At 39.9% G+C, this 16,891-nt stretch overlaps 1 protein-coding gene across 15 annotated transcripts in view; it reads left to right on the top strand.

Annotated features, from left to right (window-relative positions):
* The window catches only part of nav1b (neuron navigator 1b), a 90,169-nt gene that overhangs the window by 33,574 nt on the left and 39,704 nt on the right, over positions 1-16,891 (top strand). For 13 of the 15 annotated variants that reach the window (XM_074640392.1, XM_074640430.1, XM_074640383.1 and 10 more), the window contains 2 exons: positions 7,306-7,408; positions 9,559-9,912. In XM_074640392.1, coding sequence (XP_074496493.1) covers positions 7,306-7,408; positions 9,559-9,912 — 457 coding nt within the window. The remainder of the gene's footprint in view (positions 1-7,305; positions 7,409-9,558; positions 9,913-16,891) is intronic. The other 2 variants (XM_074640507.1, XM_074640516.1) reach the window with 1 other exon arrangement.

The following is a 16,891-nucleotide window of genomic DNA, read 5'->3' as shown; positions in this document are numbered from 1 at the left end:
TATTCCAGAGATGTCGTTGTCTGGAAACATTACAATTCAAATCCAGTTTTCCTCTGTTTTTCCTGCAAGGTTATTTGATGTCTTAGATTTGAGTTATTTTCCAGTTCAGACCTTAAATCTAATCTGATTGGTCTATCACGACATTCTACGGTCTGTTATTTCTTTATAGCAGACCGTTGCTATGTATAACAGACTGTTGCTATGGACGCAGATCTGATCTCGGACTCTGGAGGACCATGTTTGTGTCAAATTATTGATTTCTTAAGTAAGTAGCTATGTAATAAGCGGAATAATGTACAGTGAGCTGGTCATTGTTGTGAAATAACCACTTTCAGGGCGCTGCAAGTTTATTTCACAACAATGACGGGCTCGCTGTACATTATCTCTTACTTAAGTAACTATTGGGTAGAAAGAGAGACTGAACATTACTCTCTTTAATGCATAAAACTGCATTTTTGACACTTTTGATAGAGTTTCTAATGTAAAGGGGACATATCATGCTCATTTCCAGGTTCATAATTGTATTTTGGGTTTCTACTAGAACATATTTACATACTTTAATTTTCAAAGAACACGTTATATTTCTCATACTGTCTGTTTGAATATACCTGTAGTCACCCTCAGTCTGAAACGCTCCGTTTTAGCGCCTGTCTCTTTAAGACCCCCTCCTGAAAAAGACCAGTCTGCTCTGATTGTCTTGCGAGAAGAACATGGAGCACCTTGCAAAGGTAGTTCTCAAGCTCTGTGTGATTTACTCTAATGAGTCTGCATATGACATAGGAAGGGGAGCCAAATCTGAATGGCTTGTTGAATCAGATGTTTTCTGATCTAACCAGCCCACAAAAACTAGGTTGTCTGATTTCACAGTTTGTTGGTTGGTAGACACTCCAGATACCCAAATGTATGTGACGTGCACTGAAAAAGTGAGTTTTTCATGATATATCCCCTTTAAAGAAGAGGAAGGTTAGAGCACATGCACACTTCTCACACATTGACACTTTGGATTAGTTAATATTCCTAAAATCCCATCAACGACCAATCTGGTTCAAGCATGTCATTATACCAACAAGCGTTTCATGTGCTATTCAATTATTTGTCATTCTGTTGCTCCGATATCATCAGGAGAGCATGTTCTCTGTTGCATCTTAATGAACACATCTGTGGTGATTGAATCTGTTATCCATGCCTCATTAGCCTATATATGGACATCTATCACTCATGTTAGTCACACTTAAAGGCAACTAGAAACTGTAAACAATAACAGGGATGGCAGCATGGTGTCTTTGGTGTGTTTGAGAGTGAAAGTACAACCAAAATTTCGAAAAGCTCTGTAGAATCCAGCACCACATCCACGTCTGCTTTATTAACCTAATTACATAAAATTTGTAGCAGAATGCCTCGGGGTCTGATGCATCTTTTCTCTTCAATGACACACTTCGACCTCCATGATGTTTCTAAATCAATTCAAAGTCATTATTCCTCAAAAAGGGGAGTTTATTATCTTAATTAATTATTTATCATCATTTAAGATGATAATCCCGTGCGGGCCTTTGACGAGAGTCAAGTGCTTTTGTGCTTATGAAAGGAAAAACAGCCACCACAATGGAAACAGAACATGGTGATGGAAACTATCCCAACACTGATTATTGACTTAAATTGATCAGCGGTATGGAGACAAATATCTTGAATGTAATATTAATGTTTTGCATTCATGGCAACATTGTCTGAACACTGCATAGTAGACTGGAACTTTTTTTTCTCCTCGTGTCCTCATTCATGTAGTGGACACACGTGCTAAAAAGATCTATTTACTGTACGGAAATAGATCTTTTTATTCATAGTCTGCCGTACATACTGTACAAGGGCAGCTTAATGCTTAATACAGTGTTCATTATAAGCTCACTGAAAGGATGCTCTTATTTCTGACCATAGAGAGTCTCTTTGTTTACCAACATGACATCAGGAATGGTGAACTTAGTTAACGGGCTCATTTATTAAACTCACCATGTAAGTTTGTGCTCCGTGGCTGTCGTACAGTACTGGAACGTCTTATACCGCTGCCTCTGCATCACAAGACAAGGCTGCTATTTTATGGTTTAATAATCTCAGAAAATACAGATTCTCTGTCTGCCGTGATAAATGAAAATAGACTAACCTCAAACCAGTTGCTTGACATTATTTTCAAAATGATGAATGCGCTATGACAAATAGATTCCAGGTCATTAGGACGACAGATAGAAAGTAGGAGATTAGAGTAGTACAGACAGCAGGACTCCTGGAAAAAGGGGATGAGCAAACCTCATTTCACAATAATTATATGTGATCTGTCATGCAAGATCTCAAACGTTGCAATGGCCCACATCTATGTATCATAGTGAAACAGTAGGATGGTAAATGGGTGAAGCAATGGCTACATTATTTCAAGCTATACAGGCATGCAAGGGTCACAAAAATGTTGCCTCTTAAAGGTACAGTACAGGTAAAGGTAACGTTTTTAAAAAAAAGACTCATAAGCCGTGTTTCCATGCACATATTTTTATTCTTAAACTTTATTAGACTCCTCATATACTGTACATACAGGTCCATGCATGCAATTTGACCTCAGCATTTAATCCCATCCTTAGGAGCAGTGAACTGCTGTAAAGTGCCCGGAGAGCAACTTGAGGTTCAGTGTCTCGCTCAAGGACACTTTGGCATGCAGACAGTAGAAACCGGGGATCGAACCGTTAACCTTATAGCTATAGCCACCCGGAATATTTGCATTTTGCATTAGAAAAGCTGTGTGCGAAAAAAGTGTTTATGCTCGCTTGAAGTGAATTTTGCCTTTGTTGAACAAGAGTTGATGCAAGTATGTGTTATAGAAACGCCTTTGCTGAATACATTCTTATGAAGCGAACATTTAACTGACTGATCAGCTGTTTCTGCTATCAGCATCTTCTTGGATATTCCCATAATGTGCGAATGCTTGTTTTCATCTCTGACACGCATAAATCATGACCAATACTAGCTGACATGAAAGAACAATTCAAACTTGCCCCATTGAAACAAATTCCTGAAGACTCTCCATTTTTCTCTCGTAGATGGTTAGATGGCCAAGCAACCTCTACTTCTTCTTCTACTATGTCTACTGGCAGATTACAGCTATGAGTACATCGTTGCCTAAAACGCCAACTTCTGACCTAACTACGCTGTAGCCGAGTTCATTCACTCCCAAGCAGTTGATGGAAATGCGCCTAATTCGCATGTCTTTTTTTGCAACATTTCAAAAGTTTGCTTAAAATTTGCTTAACAATTGAGTGAAAACACGGTTATAGTCAAGTAATATCTGATGATGTTTTGAATACTCCAGTTGAAATGGCAGACAGCCTCTGTTGTGAATTGTTAGGTACTCTCTATAGCACAAGTTGTTAAAAGGATGCGAAAAAGATGAGTTGGGTTCAAGATCAAAAAGTCACCGATCTTTATTTGACGAAGCTGTTAGTAAAAAAACTGTAACATGAGTGTAACCACTGAGTGAGAGACATTCACTTGGAGCAATCTATGTGGCCCTCAAAAAAGATATTGCCCACTTCACCCTCTGTCTGACATCACTGTGAGTGAGTTTCTTTTTATCAAAGCAATCAAGTTATTTTCTCATCTGTATTCACTCACTGTATCACCTGCCATTGTTAGAAACTCTGAAAAGCTCTAGATCCTTTTGAAGTAGAAGAAAAAACAGCATCTTTTGGTTTTGTGCCATAAAGCAACCTCTCTTTTTTATGTCAAGTGCCTCAGATTCCCTGTGAAATCTGATCCAATGAAACAGGCTCTGTAAAGGCTGATCGTTCTTCTCATTGATCCTCTTGTTTGTTTATGGAAATTTGAATGGAAATTGTACTAATGTCTCAATTATTTGAGGCACCATGTGAGTCCTTTAATGTTGTTCAGCAGTGTTTGTAAGGTTAATAACTAAAGGCCTTTAACAAGACTTTGTAATTAATTGTGCCACACTTTAATCTTCCTCGCCACTGTGTCGATATAGAGCACTTTTTGTGGTGTTGCATCATTCATGGGGTCTTTCCCGAGTCGCATCTGCTTCAGTATTCTGTCTGACTTTTCCTATTCTGTATTGGAGACATCACTGCAATGCAGGGTGCCAGAGGACTGTCAGTCACAGAGCATAGTGCATACAACAACAACAGTACATACTCAAAACAGATGTGATACACATGTGTGTTCTGTGTCCATGATGGACGCAGGTTTGAATGTATTCCCAGGAATTCATCATAAATAAATTAGCAGTATGACAGAAATAGGATGTGGTGGGTGGGTTCTTGGACTCAAGGACTTTCAAGGACTACAGTGGAAATAAGTGTTGGACTTTATTGTGTTGGCCTTGATATTGGGAGATATTACTCTATGTCCCCTTTCTCATAATGTCAAATAAACTAAATACCTGTTTGGGATCACAGGAAGCGTGTACCTATCCAAGTATATGCTGGGTGAGAGCGGTGAAGACTCAATGGGGCAACTCTGTCTCCTTGAAATTACATTTCTATACAACTAATTTGTATTAGCAAAAAAAATAACATTTTGAAGGAAATTATTATGTTTTCTATGAACATAATAAGGAAATGTTACTAATTAACATATCTGGCAAGTCACAGAAATTTTCATACTGAATATATCAGCGAAATGTTCACAACATATTTAATTTGTTTTCAAATTATGAAAGTTATTGCTTTGAATGGAACTTGGAGCAACTTTCTGACCTGCAATGTATCCTCATACAACGATTTGTATATCTTAAGAAAAGTTATTCCTAATTTTTTGTGCGTTTTCCTACGAATGTCCAGCAACACGCGTCAATTTCTGCTCAATTCATGCATACGTTCATTTCAAAATAAACCTCTGTCTTCACAGGAAACAACTTGGTTAGATTTAGGCAACAAAACGACTTGGTTAGGTTTAGGAAAAGATCATGGTTCGGGTTAAAATAACTCCTAAAGTGGCGTAACATAAGTACGTAAGTTGGATGACACATAAATCAACGTTGACTTCTGGTTTCACACGTTGTACGAACACCGGGGTCTTGGGCGAAAGTCCAGTGTTTTTTGACCCACCCGTCCACCCAGACCTTCTCCTTACGGGGCGTTTGTCATTCACAATCTGGTTCACAATTACGCGGATTACATACGAATTGATTTTGTGGGATCCATATACGAATTACAGTGCATTACTATTCGTAGGTATAGCTACAAACGCTGTATGGGAACAGCCTGATCTAACTACTGTAACCTTGTGAAAAATAGTGCTTCAAAAGTTCACTCCCTCTTCACTAAATACTGCACTATATTCACTGTCCATTATTTATTTGAGTCTGTCGTGTCTAATTCCTGCTAAAAATCCCATAATGCAACACATCACATTTTATAAATGTAAAACAGTCGTGTGATAATTACCGTATACATTTGAATCATCGTCATCTTATGTCCAAAATCTCACTGTAATGCTCACTACGTATCTAATGGTGAACAGGCAATGAAGCATTGGATTTGTGAGTGAATGAGTGATTTCGGACACAGTCATTGACTTCCACTGATGACAAAATTTTTATTCTTTTTTAAGGTCCTCTATATGATATCCAGAGCATTAACATAACAGCAAACGACTATTTACTATGTAAAGATATAGCGGAGTAATGTCTGCCTGAGCAGAGAATGAAGTCTCTTTCTCTCTGTGTGCGTTGTAATCCGAGTTTCTCCATGCTTTGTTGACATAGCCGGGCCGGCCGTGTTTGCCTTTTAGTGCATGTTAGTCCATGTTCGTGTGCCCCACTGGCTAGCTCACGGCTGCCACTCTGCACTGCTCTCATAAGGTGGTTACAGCTGATAACGCCATCCCAACCAACGGCTTAAGCGTGATACCCACCATCCGGTTCCCCCTCAGGTTAACACTGTTAGCTCTGTCAGTTCTATTGCCATTGTTTGCACTGTTAGCGCTGTTAGCACCATTAGCTGCGATCCATGCAGAAGCAATAAAAATCCTCCCAATCTCACATTTCGCTCCTTTAATAGAATCCCTGAGAAAAATCTGTATATAAATCAAGTTGCATTATAGAATCTCTCTTTAAAAAAGCTAACTATATCTGAGCCCAGCATACTATTTAACATGAACTCAATATCTCATTTAGTTCGCCTCTCACAGACTCATAAATCATAAATTACTGTGTTTATCAATGTTGTACATAATAGTATACACCTGTATTGTGTTATACCGTCTGGGTGCACACGTTTCTAGAAGACTATTTATTGGTTTTTCACTGAGGCCATAAATGTAATGTATTTGGGACTGAAACCAGCTAATGAATCTAAAGCTCTATAATATAGGCTACAAGCCCTCAGCTTCATTGCAGATTTGGACTCCAATGCCTCCAGTGCTGGTTAGCGAATGTCTTTTGAATGTGTGAACTGTATGTAAATGTTTGCATGTGATACTGATGCCCTCTGTACACCCTGCTGCTGAATTAGTTCAACATCCCCTTATGAGAGCAGCCCATTATTTGACGTGTGCTCCCCTGACATCCTCGCCTCTCCTCCAGCTATTCCAGTAAATGCATTGAATGTTAATTTCTTTCCTCCCAAGTGGTTTTTGCCTCCGCACACACTGCAGTGGAAAACCCCATCTCGTTTTGTTTTGAGACAGGGTGGTTTCGCTCATTTGTTACAGCTAACACAACAGCAACAACAACATAATTGCACTGTAATATTGATTTGACACCGTCATGACCCACTGACTGCACACTTTACATCACAAGCAGCTCTGTCCAAATAAGCTGACCTGCAGTGAAACCCTTCTGGCTGCAGTTCAGCTCGTTGTTAGCCTTACAACTTCAACTGAATGACTCTGAGTTAATGCTCAATAAAACAGAAGAAAACTCCTTGAAAGAGATCCTGGTGCGGAATGAATGTCAGTATACATCCCCCTGGTGGGCAGTCTAAGTTAGAGGCAACCTTTTTCATTTTCAGGATGTGCCATGGCAGTGCAGAAGTGGGGGTTGAGCTGAGGTTACCATGGTGAGGGAGCCCATGGAGGGAAATTTATCTGCCTAATGATGTGAACATACGTCGGCTGGGTGCCTACAAGGAAGACATTTGTCACATCAGCCCAGACACAAATAATGCAGAAGAAGACACATATATGTGGAGGCAGAAATGTGTGTGTGTGCTTGAATTCTCTTAAAACACACAAGCAGCTTGTGTTTGAGTTTTATTTTGACACTCTAAATGTTTTATAACCTTTTCGTTCTGCTTGACTGACCCACAGACCCTGAGTCCCAGAGGAAGCGGACCGTGCAGAACGTCCTTGACCTCCGCCAGAATTTGGAGGATACAATGTCGAGTCTACGGGGCTCCCAGCTTAGTCATAGGTAAGCGCACCACAGCTGCATTTTTTTAATTTATGTTGTTTCATAATACTGTCTCCTACACCACTGGCTAATATCACATATAAACCAAAGATGGGGTCTGTTTTTGTTCATGAAATCATAAAAGCCAGAGCCAAATTCTGTCTTTGATTTAAATTGAAAAAAGAAAACTCTCATGTGAACAAGCAGCGTTGTTGGATCGATACATAACACAATCATGTGTAAACAGTTGTGCTGCGGCCGCTTGGAGAGTTGCCACCTGGTGCACATCTGGCTTCCATCCTTCTTAAATAGCCCGTCTCTGTTTCATGGCCATGACTTCATTCTAGGAATCTCTCTGTTTGACTCTCATAGGCAAAAGGCCCAGACATTAATTTGTTGCAACAACCACAACATAAGGCACTGGTGGAGGACAGGTCTTTTTATTTTCATTTGGATATAAAAGTGGAGATGTAATATCCTGTGTAACGTGAATATAAGCAGGAACACCATTCGACTTATATCGCTTTAAACCTGCATTAATGAGTATTTATATATCAACACAGAATTGCTTTTCTGTGTAATTTGAAAGGGTCACTTAGTGCAGATATCATAGAAAATTATAACCCAATTCTGCAGCTCTATAAAGCTTTTTAGCCTCTTTTAGCTTACTATTGTGTAGGTGAGTCTTAGATGCTCTCTTTAACCGCGGTAGGCATCTGTTTCCTGCTAAAAAAAAAGCACTGATAACCAATTATAAGCTACCTGCCCAGCATCAGATGGCTGGCAAAGTTACTGATTAGCTGGTGAAGAAAGTAAAAGACCTAGAATTGTTTTTGCAAATCAAAATTCTAGCGACAAGGCCAGTTAAATACAAAACTTTAAATAAATATATTAAATACTTATGTTGCTCTCTGTGTGCTGAATTAGTAATTGCACAGTCGGTTGCTAACACATTAACAACAACTTTATAAGCTAGTGAAATGGTGGTAGTTGTGTATCTGTCAGTCTGTTTTGATGTTTTTTTGCCACCTAGTGGCCATAAATGAATGAACGCAGCTCTAAAGTTTTATGTTTTAATGTAAATACCACGCAGATACAGATATTTTGTTGTCAGCAAATATGTCGACCCATAATTAACCATAAATTGCAATTCGGAAATGCCAAAGATATGTTTAAGGTCACAATCATTCAACTGTAAAATGGCTTTGAGAGCTAGTTGCTCATGTTCACGAGTATTGATTGAACTTTACTCGGACATGGAGATAACCTACTGGAATTCTTAATTTATTTGGGTGATGTTCCCCTTTAACTGTTAAATATCAATATTGGAATCGGCCTAAAAAATCCAGCTGTAGTACCTACACAGCCTCTATGAAACAAGATGAATGTTTTGATTGTTTCACGGAGAAGTATGATCAACTATTATAACATAAAACCATTTATTTGATTGAACAGTTTTCTCAGGCTGCTATCAAATGGACTTCAAGCCATTTCAATCCAAATCAACCCTCATTCAACTCCATCCATTATCTTATCTGTGAAATCGTGTGATTGTATACTTGACGTTGGTCGGACCTTGTCTACTAGTATGGTAGTTATCTTCAATCATTCAGAGGTATTTTAAACAAGCACTCCTTGACAAAAGTAAAAAGTCTCTCTCTGTCCGCTTCAGTACTGGAGTGGCACCAGTTAGCCTCCATATTGATGAATTATCCATCAACAATGGATAAAAATACTCCCATGTTCGCAGCCATCCATTGCAATATTTATTTGGGTGAGTTGGTTCATGTAGTTATGTAATCGGCAGACACAGAAGACGCTCACAGCCATTTGGAGGACATTTCTAACCCTGACCCACTTACAGGGGGGGACAGGAAAACTTTGATATATCCTCTATTCAGAAAGAGGTGTACTGCAGTTACACCCGCAAGCAGATACTGTTTGCTATGTTAATACAAAGATATCAGGTCATTCCTCTCTTTGCGTCGAAGAGTTCCCGTTTCTAGTTTTAGACCCTGAAGACGATACAACCAACTGCTGTATCTGGGTCAATAGAGACTCGATGCCACTGTGGGTTTCTTTGAAGGACTACTGGACAAGAATGTCAGCTAAATGCCTCGAGTATATGAATAAAAATACTCGCTGACCCTCCCCCCCATGTGTCTCTCTAGCTGTATGGACAGTAGTAACGTGGGCTACGACAGTGACGAAACCAACGCTCGCAGCATATCCAGCATGTCCAACCGCTCGTCGCCTCTTTCCTGGCGCCACGGCCAGTCCAGCCCTCGCCTTCAAGCGGGTGACGCCCCGTCCTCCACGGGCGGAGGATACCAGGGGGGTAAGACGGGCTCCCAGTACACGGCCCACACGATGCCAGCTCGCTGCTCCAGCCGCCTTAACAGCACGTCTCGCATCGAGCTCATCGAAGGCCTTGACGATGGCGACCTAAAGTCTGGTTACCTGAGCGACAGCGACCTTCTTGGGAAGAGCCTGCCGGATGACGACGATGACAACCTGGCTAACGGGTAAGAGTATCTGAAGACGAGCGTGGTTTTGAACCTCTTGTTTCCATGACAACTTGAATCAGTGACTGCAGATAGCTGCACGCTGCATTGTCCTTTAGCCTCCACCTTGTGACGTTGAAAAGGTCACTTGGAGGTTCGTTGTCACATTACGTTTTACTCACAGTAAGCAATCAGCTGATTGGTGTCCTGCTGGTCATTTTCCCATGCTGCATTTCAGTATTTAATTAGGATGCATAGAATACGTGCATTTTAACATTCAACAGTGGTTTCATGAAGGAAACTTTTCATGCCGACATCGTGGCTTTCTGCTTGGTGTTTGGTTATCTGATGTTTTGCTCTTGGCAGGCCTATCAAAGAGCTTTCATCAGCAATCTCTGCTGATACCGGGGTTTTTCTTTTGCTCTTTAAGGATTTCTCAAAGTGCCCATGACTTTGTCTGAGGCTGTTTTTGCTGACGGTGAGAGAAGGCCTTCAGAAGTTTTTCAAAGAGGAGACGACTTGGAAACTCATCAGGTGTCCTCTCGGTTACGCAATAAACTCATCAGGTGTCCTCTCGGTTACGCAATAAACGCTTCCTCGTCTCTGACAAGTAGAAACTCGACAGCTTCTGATTCCTGTGAAGATTATGTCAAAATGTCAACGGGTTCAGAAGCAACAAATAGTTCAGATCAGACAATACACACAATTTTAACAGGAAGGCTGCATCTTATAGTTTCTCTTCTTCTTCTTCTTCTTCTTCTTCTTCTTCTTTTTCTTCGACTTCTTCTTGTCATCTTCTTCTTCTTTGCCCTCATCTTCTTCATTGTCTTGTTTTTTTTCCTCTTTTTCTTCTTCTTCCTCTTCCTATTCTTCTTCTTTTTCCTCTTGATCCTCTTCTCCTCCTTCTTCTTCGCCCTCCTCTTCTTCACCCACTTCTTCATCGTTGCGTTATTTTTTCCTCTTGTTCTCCTTCTCCTTCTTCTTCATTGTCTTCTTGGACTTCTTCTTTGCACTCATCTTCTTCACCCTCTTCTTCGTTATCTTGTTTTTTCCCTCTTGTTCTTCTTCAACAGCCATTGTCTTCATCTTCATCTTCGTCTTCTCCTTCTTTGTCTTCTTCTTCTTTGTCTTCTTCTTCTTCTTCTTTTTCCTCTTGATCCTCTTCTACTTCTTCTTCGCCCTCATCTTCTTCACCCACTTCTTCATTGTCATCTTTTTTTCCTATTGTTCTCCTTCTTCTTCTCCTTCTTCCTCCTCTTGATCCTCTCCTACTTCTTCTCCTTCTTTTTCTCCTTCTTCTTTTTCTTCTTCTTATCCTTTGTCTTCCTCTTTTTTTCTTCTTTTTCCTCTTGATCCTCTTCTCCTCCTTCTTCACCCCTCTCTTCTCCACCTTCTTTGTCGTCGTGTATTTTCCCTCTTGTTCTTCTCCTCCTCCTCCTTCTTCTTTTCCTCCTTCTTCCTCCTTCTTGACTTCCTCTTCTACTTCTACCTCTTCTTCTTAGTCAACCTTTTCTTCTTCACCTTCTTCTTCATCGTTGTCTTTCTTCCCTCTTGTTCTTCTCCTCCTCCTTCTTCTTCTTCTTTATCTCCTTCTTCTGACTTCTTCACTTCTTCTTCTACTTCTTCTTCCTCTTCCTCTTAGTCAACGTCTTCTTCTTTGCCTTCACCCTGGCTTCCCCCCTCTCACATCCCTTGTGTGTCTTTATCTAATTCATTTTCCCCAAGTTGACAGCTGACAGTGAGAGTCAGAGAGAGGGAGCCAATGAATCCAGGACAGTTCTCTAGTGTGGTTTAGCAGCTTTATCGCTGTTGCACATGCAGTGGGATTTAAGCTCATTCCCTGGAGCGCTCACTTGTCCTGCTAGCCAGGTCACGTTCTTACTACAGAGTGCAGTAAGGACCAGAAACGAAATGAGACGCATTTAGATGAGTAAAAATTAGAGCAACGGAGAAAAAGTGTGAAATAGGTCAATGTTAAGTTGTGTCAATTGTGGAGCTAAGGTGAATCAGAATGGTATGATAAGAAAGAAGAAGAATGATAAAGAAAGAAGCATTGTAATACATACAAATGGATGACTAGCTCCATTTGTAAAGCACTTTGTTTTGAGGGAGGTGAAAACGATCAGACAGCAAAACCCTGATAAGGTTAGGATTAAACAGGGATTATGTCATATGGGTCCATTCCTCACAGTAACATCCGTGCATTCGAAATCCTGTTAAATCTGCCCTGTATTTTGTCCCTCGCTCGCTGCATCAGCTGGTTCAAATTCATGTGAGAGGTGAGCGTGGGGACTCGCCTCTGCTTTGCAGCACCACAGATGCTAAGCATTTTATGTAACCATGTTTTTTAACAATGCCTCATCACGCTCAGCCTTTAGGCTATCAATGTCAACCGTCCCTAAGTATGCTTTCAAGGTGACGAGTTGTGAGACATTCTCATGGGTGCAACCGGCCCCTACAGTAGATGATTATCATTTACGCCAAGAGGATTATGGGTGTGTTTGGATACATACATGGAAATGTCACAAGAGTAATTATGGGATATTGTGGCTGCCAAAACACACCAAGATTCGGAAACATGCTGCTATTTTCTCTCTGACCTTGCGTAGGTTGCGTGCTCATACAGTATTTGGAAGATCCAACACTGTGGAAACCCCTCTAATTTGTATGCTTTGCTGGTCTGCAGTAGTTTCAGTGGAAAACGTCCTTGATTCTCCAGCAGGAATACTAGAGTGCTGCTGTTCAGTATATCAAGAATTAATCCTGCCTCATAAATATACCAACAACCTTTGGTGTAGATAACTAGTTAATCCATTTTTTGAAGCCGGCACATGCTCTAATTTTCTTCTTACAGTATACTCTTGCAAATTCTGTGTCACATTTGCATTTTCTACTGTACATCCCTTGTCAGACACACACACACACACACACACACACACACACACACACACAGTTCAGCTCATTGAGAGCCATTAGCTACCGGCTCTTGAAAATAGATCAGGCTCCTCCTGCGTAACCATGGAAACCAGCTGGTAATCGACTGTATGGTGAGGTGCAATTTCTGCTTCCTTTCACTGGAGCCACAGTTTTACACGTTCGCACATTTCATTGATCTGAAATTAGCTCCCTAAATAGAATTAACTATATCTCAATGGAAGAGTGAGACTTATTGCCGATGAATAATGCCAGTTATCAATATATAATGCTTGTATAAGACGGATGTGTGACGCTTAAAACAGTCTGGGAAAAGACAAACATCTACTGGTGAAATAATGAGACACAATGCATGTTGTTTATCAACGGGTGGAGCTACTGTACAGCATGATGCTCGACGTCTAATGGATATTGATTCAACCGCACCAGACAGCACCGGCTATCTAAGGCTAAATACACACTGACAGTAATCACTGCTACTGTGTGTCTGCCTCATCAATAACCTAATGCCACATACATCCCAATCTCCTCAAGAGCTCTATCTTTCCATCAGAGAGGACAACACACAGTTTAATGATAATCTGGTTTGGTGCAGTTAAAGGAAAAAAATATTTAAGAAATATGTTTTATTTATCATTAATGCAGACTTCCTGTTTGTTGCTGGGAAACAGAGACCATTCATCTGTAAGCAGTTGCTAACATTGCAAGTACAATAAGTAAAACTTACATGAAGTTGCACTATCACTTTTTGGCCACTAGAGGACAGAATATCTCAGTAACAAGCTGACAGACACATATTCCTACCATACTGTATAAAGTTATCGTTAACTTGTGAACAAATATTTTCCCATCTTGCAGATATGGAACAACACTGATCCATTGTAGCCACTAGGGGACAGACAACAACAAAATGAGCTGACAAATACGCACAACCACTACGATATCACCAGTTCATAAAGCTGTAGGCTAACAGTTGCCCTCTTTAACATTCAGCAGACACGACCACACCATAAACTCGTCCAAGTCCAAAGTTAGCTCTTGTTTTAGCTTCGGTTTGATCTTCACCAACTCTTGAGAAATTTTTTGGGGTCTTTAGCTTGCTTGATATTCAACTTTCTTCACCAACTAGTCGCTAGCCAACTAGTGGTTTATAAGAGCTTGTTCTCTAAAAACGTTGCTGCTGGAAGATGTGTTGTTTAGAACGGCTACTGCGGGCCATAAACAATGAGCTAAAAGAGGCTTAAAATCTCTGCTGTTTTGGGTGTGACATGTTTTATTTATTTAACCAGATAAGTCAAGGAGGAACCCATTTTCATTTACAATGACGACCTGGCCAAGGAGCAGCGACAGAAGTTAAGTCGATACAAGACATTAAAACAGTGATACAAGTGCAATAAAATAACACTAGACAAAATGAAACATCACAATATACATTATACAGTAGAGATATATGTCCTGTGTTCCACAGAAGCGAATTGAAAAGCATCGCTTGTAATGAGTTATTAAAGGACGGTAACGGAATGAAGGTGTGGAGTTCTAGCATCTTTTGCAAATTGTTCAAGTCACTATGAGCGGCAAACTTGAATGAGTAACGACCAAAAGAAGTGCAGACTTTAGGAATGATCATACTTGTGAATTTGTTAGAACGTAAATTGCTGATACGGTTGGAGATATTGAGTAGTAAATGGAGATATGGATGGTTTTGCCAATGATAGTTTTATAAATGAGCTGATGCCAGTGGATCTGATGCCTGGTATGGAGTGATGGCCAGTTGACTAGAGAATACAGGTTACAGTGATGAGTGTGAGTCTTATGGTTTGTCACTACAGGCAACCTCTTTCACATTGCAAACAGTAATTTGATTCAGTGTTGGTGCAAAAAATATTGATTAATGCAGGTTGGAGTTTTTGGAAGTACTAATTTAGCTGTTTATGTGTTAATTCTGGTAGATCTTGAAGGTTTTCTTTGTTGTGGTTACATTATAATTATATTGTTATTTATTATTATTAGCTTCATTGTTATAATTATAAGGGGTTACTAATTATTGGTCCACCTCATTGATATATAATACAATAAAACAGTACAACAACACTACCAAGTACAGTCTCAAACTTTACCATAGTTAAATCACTGCCTCAAGTATTTATCATTATAGGACGGCTGCATTAAATTGCATTATGCATCTTCAACTGTCCTCACCTCAAATGTGGAAATATAGAGCACAAACTACTTTTAGTTCAAACTGAAATAGCCATAATTATGTGCAGTGTAATATTAGAATTATACGTCATGTCCCATCTTGCCCTCAGTACACTGTGTCTACTTGAAAAAGTTGGCTTACATTTAATATAACAAATGTAATATTGCCCTTATTTCACTAAGTTATATAAGACCAAGCACCACTTCTTCTCTGAGTGGCCCTGACCACGTCTGACCACGTCTAGAATCATAACAGCTTCCTGTGGTTACGTTCTTCACACCATATTGGCAAAGTTTCACCATCATTCATATGATATCATCCTATTGCAAGCCATATTTAAAATGCTGGTTTATGAGTAGAGCAGTAATCACATTATATCGCTGGTGTAGGGTTGTTTTTTCCCATATCTGGTATATATATTATGACTGCTATTCAGCATTCAGTGTCATTTTAGTGGTGTTCAGTCAATTATGGTTGATGTTTTACAGCCACTCAGCTGTAGTGTGTAAGCACAGGTTGGGCTTTTCATGTCTAATGCAGATGTTCATTGGGAAAATGACTTGTTTTTTCCATAATGTCATTTATTTGATGGGATGAATGTAGGCCTAATGTTTGTAGCAGAACATGTGAATTTCACAGGAGGCTCATCGGCCTGAGCATGAGTATTGTATCTGACAGATTTACGTGTTATTTTGGCAGATTAACAGTTTGAAACTCTTAAATTGGAAGATCTCATCAGAAGGAAAAGGCAAATATCTTTCAGCATTTGGTTTGACGCCAGACTCTTTGGCTGACTGCAGAGCTGCAATAAAGAGCTATTGATGACTGCAATGCCTCATAGAAAGCTGAAGTCCAGCCTCACTTGTTTCCATTCCAAAACATTTTATTTCATCATCCTCTCCTAAAACCTGAAACACAAGAATGCTGAGACTTGTGATTCTGTACCTTTAATAGATAAACGGAATAATCCATCATGTGTCAGATTTTCATAAACACCAACTCGTTGGCAATTAGGTTTGGCCAATATTATTTTTTGAAAGTCACCTCTAAATCACGAGATGTACAAAACTGTTTGTTTGACTTCATTCCTCTTGTCGTAGCTTCAGTGCTAATCGTGGTCTGTTCAGTAGCCAGCTTAGACCTACTCTGCTGTTAAACTTACAATTATACCTGCATTAACGGATGTTTTTGACCACTTGGGGGCAGCACAACAAGCTGTAAATACATCGACATACTGTATTATTACTTCATGAAATCAATATGGCGAACGTGTTAGCAAATAGTTGCCTAGTTACACATCCAGCAGACACAGTGCAACGTTAGCTTACGTTTGGAGTTGTGTTTCTGGCCACCTGATGAATCCTTTTAGCTCTGTTTTGGTCTCCACCAACTCCTGTGGGGAAATATCTGGCTCATTTAGCTGGTGAATGCTCCTCTATGTTCACCCGCTAATCGTAACTTTGTCTATCTGCCGGTTTTGGGCTATAAAACTAAAACAACTAACCGAAAGACACAAAAACGCTATGTAGAGCTGAAGGGGAAGTGCAGAATCGGTTGATAATTCTCAGTGAGTTTTTCAGGTTGAGCGACCCCTTTTACATTATGCATAGTCATTTGATCTATTGTTATTAAAAAAATATTGATTAGAGCAGCTTTAATGTTATGCCAGACGCAGAGGGACTTCTAATAATATCTGTTGAAACTGTGCAAAGTACTGCAGATAACAGGAATTACAAGTATACATTTATCTCTCTACCCTCTTATATGATGGATGGATAGAAAGAAACTTTTTTATCCCGAGGGAAAATTAGGCAGTAGCTTATACGACACATACAAAGCACGATATACACACAGGAATAAAAATAT

This window comes from Sebastes fasciatus, chromosome 1 (genome assembly GCF_043250625.1).
Source record: "Sebastes fasciatus isolate fSebFas1 chromosome 1, fSebFas1.pri, whole genome shotgun sequence".
Lineage (NCBI taxonomy): Eukaryota > Metazoa > Chordata > Actinopteri > Perciformes > Sebastidae > Sebastes > Sebastes fasciatus.
This window is presented reverse-complemented; position numbering and strand designations above follow the sequence as displayed.